At 37.6% G+C, this 8,643-nt stretch overlaps 1 protein-coding gene and 2 pseudogenes across 2 annotated transcripts in view; 2 read left to right on the forward strand and 1 right to left on the reverse strand.

Moving 5' to 3' along the window:
• Positions 1 to 2,072: 2,072 nt before the first annotated feature.
• LOC101296320 (protein usf-like) lies at positions 2,073 to 5,151 on the reverse strand. The gene is made up of 5 exons (XM_004287911.1): positions 4,971 to 5,151; positions 4,324 to 4,466; positions 4,091 to 4,220; positions 3,380 to 3,571; positions 2,073 to 2,673 (listed from the first exon to the last, which is right to left on the reverse strand). The coding sequence occupies exons 1-5, from the start codon at positions 5,139 to 5,141 to the stop codon at positions 2,464 to 2,466; spliced, it is 846 nt and encodes a 281-aa protein (XP_004287959.1). The 5' UTR covers positions 5,142 to 5,151; the 3' UTR covers positions 2,073 to 2,463.
• A 144-nt stretch (positions 5,152 to 5,295) lies between these two features.
• On the forward strand, positions 5,296 to 6,700 carry LOC101302878 (annotated as a pseudogene).
• A 1,647-nt stretch (positions 6,701 to 8,347) lies between these two features.
• LOC101296603 overlaps positions 8,348 to 8,643 on the forward strand; it is a 4,413-nt pseudogene continuing 4,117 nt past the window's right edge. The window contains exon 1 of the transcript XR_183716.1: positions 8,348 to 8,610. The product of XR_183716.1 is annotated as a cellulose synthase-like protein H1-like (transcript). The remainder of the gene's footprint in view (positions 8,611 to 8,643) is intronic.

An 8,643-nucleotide genomic window follows, 5' to 3' on the forward strand; every position in this document is an offset into this window, starting at 1 on the left:
AATCTTCAGAAACCATCAAAGGCTAAATTATAAATAATCAGAAACTAATGTACAGTATGATAGTTTATCATCATGATTTTCTAAATGAAGATTTTTAACCAGCTACTGATGCATACATTAACTTGTTTGAAAAGCAGACCTAGCTAGCAGTCTAGCACGCAATAGTAATTAGTTTATATTACATTAAAATGTGCTGTAAATTTCTTCAACTTTTTCTCCTTTTATTTGGTCTGAAAAATGTGCTGTAGATAATTCTCAGCAACAGAGAAATGAAACAGTCGTTATAATTTGATATGATTGATTAGCTGGGCTGCTGGAGAAGACTATATATATGCGTGCATCCATATATCTACCAACTTTAAAATACATAACAAATTAATGATCTGATGAAAATGATATGCATTGTGAATATATAAGAAATCTGGAAATATTTGATTCAAGAAAATTAAACTGATCGATCGGTTTGAGGACTCTGCCTGAAAGAAAATGTTATTTTTAACAACTAGCTAGCAGCAGCGGAGATTTAAGTCGATTAATATCAAGCATGTTATAAACGATGGAACAACGTGTATGATTTTCATACCATATATAATTAAATTAGGACATCGTTTTCATTTAATTTTTTTTTAATATATTTCATCCATACTTCCAGCTTTAAATTAATTATCAGCAGAAACACACTGTTCTTGATTCAACAATACTAATATGTCGATCATTTTGTCAAAGTTGAAATAATTTGTTTTCTCTCATAGTTCATATTAGTTAATTAGTTAAGCCGATTTTCAGAGCATTTGCAGATCGACGCTAACTAGGAAGGAAAAAAATATTTGTAAGTCAATTTGGCTTTTTACAGATAAACCAATCATTCTGTCATCTGTTCTCTGCTCCCTCATGAGGGCTTTGTTCATGGTTAGCTCGATCTGTGTTTCTTTTATAAGAGGTCTCTCTTTCAAAAAGGAAAACAAATCAATCTGTCATCTCTGAAATATAATTATATACATGTTCATATATGAAAGAAGGCATCTAAATCCCATCACTTATTGTAAACCTAACTAGAAACTTGCTCCCTCTTTTGTTATTTCCTTTGTGAATTAATTGTGCTCCATGCAACTTACCTTGCCCTTTAAAACTGATGATTAAGCCAATACCCCAACCATATCACCATGAGAGTTAGTGTAGTTCTTTATGCCCAATCAAGCAACTGGGTTTAACAAGTCAGAAAAATGTTACCAGTCAGAAAAAGAACCGGAAAGAAATAGGAGATTGCAACTGAAGAGTAGCTAATTTTGGGTTTAAATTTGATGTGGAAAGAATTAGAAGAAGGGAGAAATGCAAGTCATATATGGCCATTAGGTATGACTAGATCATAAACACTAATAATTTCATTAACAATATTAAGAATTAAGACCAAGAATTCATACCTTCAAAAAAAAAGACCAAGAATTCATAGTACTCACCTAGTCAAGAGGAAACAAAGTTGTTAATATATATGGTCCCTTGCATACAAAATTAAAAGTCTCTTCATCTACTCAATAATTTTGCTTTAGTTAAACAACTGGCCGGGTTACTAGCCGCTAGCACCACCAATACATGCATACACCTACAACACGATTACATATACAATACCTAATGTACAAGCACTTTTAAGTCTAGTTAATTTGACTATTTGAGAAGGTGCTTATGTATAGAGTTCGGATCAAAAATAGAGATAAATACTCTTAATCACGAAACATCTACGACTTAATTAAAAAGTAATTCTTCTTAGGATTGCGATTGTACTCATTGTAAAATCATTTCCAAGCGGCCATCTTCATCCAAGTACAATGTCTCCGATGTTTGAAAATTGTCACTTCGTTCTCAATTATTCAAACACAAATGACGTTAGGAAACATGTGAAGGTCCATTTCCCCTCCCTCTTTATGCGACTTGTGGCCATTTTAATCATGTTATAAATATAGGCTGCAGATTGCAGAGAAATTAAAATCCGTCACAGAAAAAGATGCATATGCGGTTCATTTGGATTATGTCATGTGTATGCAATTGAAAAAGATGCAAGAGGTTGGACACTACTAAACTAAATAGTTGGTATGCAATTGCAGTCCAAGGCAGTAGTTAAACAGTCTTATTCTCCAGAATTCACATCTTCATCAACTTGCTTACATGCATTTATTTGAACCATACCAGTCGGCTCCGGGAGCCTCTACAGTCTTCGGGCCACACTAGAAGCATTTCATCTTGGAGCTAAGATATCTAGAATCATCAATCTAAGAATAGATTGATTATACAAAGCGGATATAAATAGAGTAACTGTGATAGTAGTGTTAGGGAAACCATAGAGTGGGTAATTACAAGCACACAACTTAAACGCCTCGAGTCTCAATGAAACACCCACACCCAACTGATGGATGTGTACTAACTTGCAACCACTGAGTAGCATATGATGGGTAGATAACACTACTGTGCTCAAGCAGACAAATGGCGGGCCATCCATGATTGGAAGCGAGACCAAGCGAGCTGAACTGCAGCTTCATCCTCATCAGGCATTCCCATGCCTTTTCTGCGCTTCACACCGTCTTCAGACCTATTCATGAAAGCATGGGCATTGCCTGGATACAGGTGCACCTCATATGGGACTCCTGAGGCTTTCAGCTTCTCCTCCAAAGACTTGGCAGCCTGAAAATCAAAATACAGTGATACGATGAGTCTATTTTTAATATATATATATATATATATATATAATTTTTTTTTTCTGACGGATATAGTTCTTCAAGTACTCTAGGAAGTTAATCACTAGTGCTGTCACATCAGTTATAATATGTGTCACCATTATTCATTATTTAACTTCCATAGTTAGATGATGTTTAGGAGTGAACACGGATGGAACACTCAGGCCACCAGTGACCATTCACCGTTTCCAGTAATCCTACTTATGGCTCATCCCATAATGGTTAGAGCGGAGCTTGACAGTAATTTAACAGGAAAGTAGATGGAAGAGGAAAACAGTTTTGAAAATACGGTTGTTTTAACTTAAGTTGTACAGTTTCCAGTACATGGAACTAGGCAACCTATGAACTGCAATGAAGGTTGCTTGTGCCTGCTCAAAAGAAAATTGAAGTACAGTAGAAAAAAATCCAATATCCCCATCGTAGTTCTACATATGAATTGCAAGTTGAGCTTCTTATAACAACTACAAGACTTCCCCACTTCACTTCTTGGGTTTTCCTTCTTCGGTTTCACATGAGTGGTTTACGTATTCTAGTTCAACTAGACTATTCCTATGAGCATTTTGTCCAAAATCACAACCAAGGCGCTCAACAAACTAAGCAAAGATACCAGAAATCTTCAGAACTAAAAATGATGTTGAAAGAAAAGCACTTACCGTTACATCTGAAAAGCCAACAAAACTATCAAGCTCTCCAAAATGAGCCTGAATAGGAGCCTTAGCTTGAGCAGGATCAGCAAGCTCTGATGATGGTACTCCATAGAATGCAACAACAGCATCGACCTCTGGGACCAAAACAGAACTTGCAATTGAGAGAGCACCCCCCATGCAAAATCCAGTAACACCAACCTATTTTGATCAAGAAGTGTTTAGCAATTACAGTGGTAGAGGAGGACCAGTGACATCACAGAATTTCATGATATATACTGTGCATCAAGGGATCTTTGGTAAGAATCCTTCAAGTAAAAACAGTTGTGAACTTACTATTATGCATGACGTTGGTTTGGACATACAACTCAAATTTACAAATCCAAGCACCTAATCTATATTTTGGATGAAAGAGAGGTACACAAAGAATTTATTGTCTGAGCCTGACACATAGTATAGCCAAATTTTATAACGATTCAAGTCTTACAGACTGGATATATGTTTTGTTTTCTGCTTTGTTATATGGACAAGTTTACAGATCTTTCACTGTTTCATATGAATGTTATCTTATTATTCCCTCATGTCTTCCGTATTCCGATTTACGTTGTCTTTAAGTTGTTTAACATGTAGATATATTTGCATAATTACAAAAAACCAGCTGAAAGTTGTAGCTTTTAAGAAACTCATTTTTAGTTTAAACAAAAGTAGACCCAGACATACCTTCTTCGAACCATTTGCTTTCAGCCAATTAACTGAAGCCTGGATATCCTTTACCGCGCCTTGCCAGTCAAGACCATCCATCAAATGTTGTGCTTCAGCAACATCCAAACCAACCTTTCCCCGATACAAGCTGGAGTAACAATGCAAGAAGACATTAGCAATCAAATGCAGCAAATAGTAAAACAAGCATGCTCATAACTTCAACAAGAATCAAGTAAGCTCAACGAACTTACTCAGGGATAAGTGCCTTGAATCCAGGAGCAAGTTCAGAAATTTTGACAGCGTGGTTCTTTATCTCAAAATCTACACCCCACCACTCTTGAAGTACAACAATCCCAGGAGCATCTTCTTTGCCAACAATATATGCATCAAATGCCTGTCAACATACAAAACAAACAAAGAAGAACGATACACAATTCAGTAGCAGCCAAAGATTATTATGTTCAACAAATACAATCTCTAACACCTAAAGATAACCCAACTTCATACTGTCTTTCACGAAAACTTTTGCATGATCACATCATATCATACATGAATATCGACACACTAGTGAGACTACATTACTTTGCGGACTTAAATTGTGAACTGAAAAACTGAAAAAATGTGCTACACTGATGAAAGATCAAATCTTGGGGAGCATGAACAGAAGGTAAGGTTGCTAGTCAGCACTCACAACATGGGTCACTTTTGAACAATGAACTATAGAACTACCAAATTAAACAGAAACCCATTTCAATTCCACCCTAAAAGATTCCAACTTTACAGAGAAACCAATCAATACCTAATACCCATCACTTCAAATTGTCCAGAAACTCCACACAATCTCTAACAAAACCAAAAAATTACCACAATACAGCAAACCCAAGAATCAAAGACCCACAGTATCGTCTCTCTGGATTTGGACTTTCTTGAATGGCCCAGCAGAATCAGCCATGGCGCGAATCGAGAACCTAGAACGCAAAGGAGAGAGTGAGAAAGTTGAGTTTGGTAGAGACTTGGAGAAGGCTCTGGAAGCTGCTGATCTCAAATTGACAGCAACCGCAGCTAGCATTCTTCACTGTGGTTTTACCCGACAAAGTGGGGTTTATAAATATCGTCACTGACCCAAAACGACGTCGTTATGTCACTGAAAAATTAGGGATTTGAATTCAATTTTAGGGATTTTGTATGAAGATACGATTTTTAGTTTGCAAGAATCAGTCTTTATGGTACAGTCAGCCGAGTCTTTGCTTCAGCTACTCCAAAGCTTCATCAAAAACCCAAACCATTCCCGCCTAATCACCAACGGTCATCTCCTCCATAACCCAAACCCTAATTCCTCTTCAAAATGGAAGACTACTCTTCTATTAGTTCTATACAACGCTCTGATCAGAGCCCACCTCGGTTTTGGCCAATCCCAGAAGAGCCTTGTTCTCTTTACCCAAATGCTTTCCCGCCAAGCCCAACCCAACAGCCACACCTTCCCTCCGCTCGTCAAATCCATCGCCGGCGGTGGCGGGTTGCTCAGTTCCGGTAGGGCCCTCCACGGACAAGTAGTGAAACGCGGCGTTTTGGGTGACCCATTTGTGCAAACGTCGTTTTGTGAGGTTGTATGGTGAGTTTGGGGAAGCGTGGGATGCACGGAAGGTGTTTGATGAAATGTCTGAACCGTGTGTGGAGGCGTGTAATGCGATGGTTGATAGTTTGGGGAGGAATGGGGACATGGGTGGTGCGGTTTTGATGTTTGAAGGGATGGAAGAGAGGGATGTGGTTTCGTGGACGAGTGTGATTAGTGGGTTTGGGAGGAATGGGAGGTTTGGTGAGGGGGTTTGGTTTTTCAAGAGGATGATGGTGAGTGGTTTTGTGAAGCCAAATGAAGCTACTTTTGTTAGTGTGCTATCTTTGTGTGCGAATTTGGGAGGGTTGGGGTGTTTATATTGGGGGAAGCAGGTTCATGGGTATGTTGTTAGGAATGAGGTTATGTTGAGTGTGTTTATGGGGACTGCGTTGGTGGATCTTTATGGGAAGTCGGGTTGTTTGAGAAGTGCTTGGAGTGTTTTCGAGAAAATGAAGGTTAAATAAGTTTGTACATGGAACACAATGATCTTGGCATTTTCTTTGAATGGGAGGGAGAAGGAGGCTTTGGAGTTGTTTGAGAAGCTGAAGATGGAAAAGAGGTTGTGGCCTAATGAGGTTACATTTGTTGCAGTTCTCACAGCTTGTGCTTGTGGGAATTTGGTGAAGTGTGGTTTGGAGTTGTTTAAATCAATGCCCAAGGACTTTGGGGTTGAACCGATAATGGAGCACTATGGTTGTGTGGTTGATCTCCTAGGCAGAGCAAGACTTTTCAAAGAGGCAACTGAACTTCCTAAAATCATGCCTTTTGAGCCTGATGCTTCTGTGTTGGGGGATCTTTTGGGTTCTTGTAAGATTCATGGATCCACTGAGCTGGGAATTGAAGTTGGGAAAAAATTGATTGAGTTGCAGCCAGAGCATTGTGGATGATACTTGGTTTTGTCAAACATTAATGCTGGGAACGAGAGGTGGGATCATGCTGCTGCTGTGAGGAAAGCAATGGTACATGCTGGAATTCAGAAAACTCCAGCCTACAGTATGATTGATGTAAGGTAGAATTTGTGCCCACATTATCTCTGCAATGACGAATGAAGATGACGGCAGTTTTTCTCAAAATATCCAGAGGCTGGGTTTCATGATCAAGTTCCAATTAGATTATGTTAAACATCATCAGCAAAACCACTGGTATGAGTCTTAAGACTAACTCTTATCTAGATTTAAAATGCACTTTGATTGCAGTAGGGAGGGTAGACTATGTTAGACTGATTTGCTTCCGTTGCATTTTCTTTTTTTTTTCTTAGACTGAGTGTGTGATAACCTAAAGACTCATTGTCATTATTGGTTATTACTATTTTAGCACTAAGCCAGCTTAGCTTAATACCTTAATACAAAACTCACCAGAACATGGACATTTATTTAACCTTGGGAAGTTGTCATGGAAAGAAACTCAAAAGCATATTTAAACCTTTCCTTTGTGCAAGAAACAAATCCTTCTCACTAGACCATCAGTGATTGAGCAATATACAGTAGAAAGGACTAAGTCCTTCCTGTCAATAGAAAAGAACTAAAGAAGAATATCTATGTTGACATACTGGTGTCCTTCCAGCCTATTTTATTCTATTCTATAAGGTGTCTGTTTCTACTTTATGATTTTCCAATATGCTTGTGCAACTTTAATAAGTTAAAAGTTTAAAATTAAAAACCCACTTTGACAATTAATTAGTAGTTTCGTACTTTCTTTTATCTTCATTATTTTACTATTGTGCTGCATAAGATGTTTATCAACTCGGCCAAAAGGCCAAAGCTTTCAATCTATTGCCTATTTTTCTGGGAGTCGTCCCTTTCAATATAAATCTCATTTGAATGACACATTTGTTCTTTTTTTTGGGTTAGATTCTCTGTTTTTTTTTTTCCTGTTCTAGTATGGTCACTCACTGCTTATATTTTCTTTTATAACATATTTGTATAGAATCCTATCTTTTCAACCTTTTTGTTATTTTATGTTTATCACAAAGAGAAAAGATAGAAACAAACAAACAGCTTCATTTGCTCTATCATAATAGCAGTCACTGCTGACGTCTTGTTATGTTCTCCACGTGTCCGTAGTTTGATTGTCATTTGAAATATAATATAAATCGTACTGAGTGAAGCTCTCCAAGAATTAGTCAAATTAGTGTTTTGTTAGTAGTGCACAATGTTCTCAAATCAAGCATGATCTGTACAATGGTTCTGTCTCTTTATTGATCGGTGTGGTTCAATTTGAATGTGTTAGTCATCCAGGAGGACTAAATTATGCATATATGGTGGTCCGATGTCCAAACAATTGGACTACCATCTTCTCTTGCTGGCATTCATGTGATTTCCTCTGTTCTTGAGATGTGGTTTGAAGCATGCCTTAAAAACACAGGAGAATATTTTGCCTGTATCTACGATGACAATATACTATCTTATATTTTTTTTCAAAAAATTTGGCTAATAAGTTCAATTGGTTTTAGCTACAACCTCAAAAATTTGGCTATCTTACATTGTTCACTTTCATATGCAAAAAAACTGTTTAATTAAACTGGTTTAGTATGTCCTTCACATTGGGTATGCTTGCATCACATTGGGTTAGAAATCGTATGCCACATAACCAACTGGCTAGCTAGACTGTTATAAATATGTACATGCAAAATAAATTTTAGGACAACTCTCAAACCTTACATGTTTATGGCCAACTCACACGGTCTTCCTCTCTATGAAAGGGTTGAGCACAGAAACACACTGCATAAAGTCATGGAGTTTATAATCCTTGTCCTCCTCATGTCACTCCTTGTTTATCGTCTCATATCTTTCAAAAACCATTGTTTATCCTGGTCCATTGGATTCCTCTGCGAGCTCTGGTTTACCTTCAGTTGGGTCATCACCATCAGCAATAAATGGAATATTGTTGACCATAAACCGTATGCTGACCGCCTCTTGCAACGGTAACACTAATAACAGAGGGGCATCTCATTTTT

Source organism: Fragaria vesca, linkage group LG1, assembly GCF_000184155.1.
Source record: "Fragaria vesca subsp. vesca linkage group LG1, FraVesHawaii_1.0, whole genome shotgun sequence".
Lineage (NCBI taxonomy): Eukaryota > Viridiplantae > Streptophyta > Magnoliopsida > Rosales > Rosaceae > Fragaria > Fragaria vesca.

Coding starts and splice junctions, on each gene's coding strand:
- LOC101296320 (XM_004287911.1), bottom strand. CDS start 5,141: ATGCTAGCTGCGGTTGCTGTCAATTTGAGATCAGCAGCTTCCAGAGCC. Junction 4,467..4,970: donor AAATCCAGAGAGACGATACT/GTGGGTCTTTGA, acceptor GTATGTTGACAG/GCATTTGATGCATATATTGT. Junction 3,572..4,090: donor AAGCAAATGGTTCGAAGAAG/GTATGTCTGGGT, acceptor TGATCAAAATAG/GTTGGTGTTACTGGATTTTG.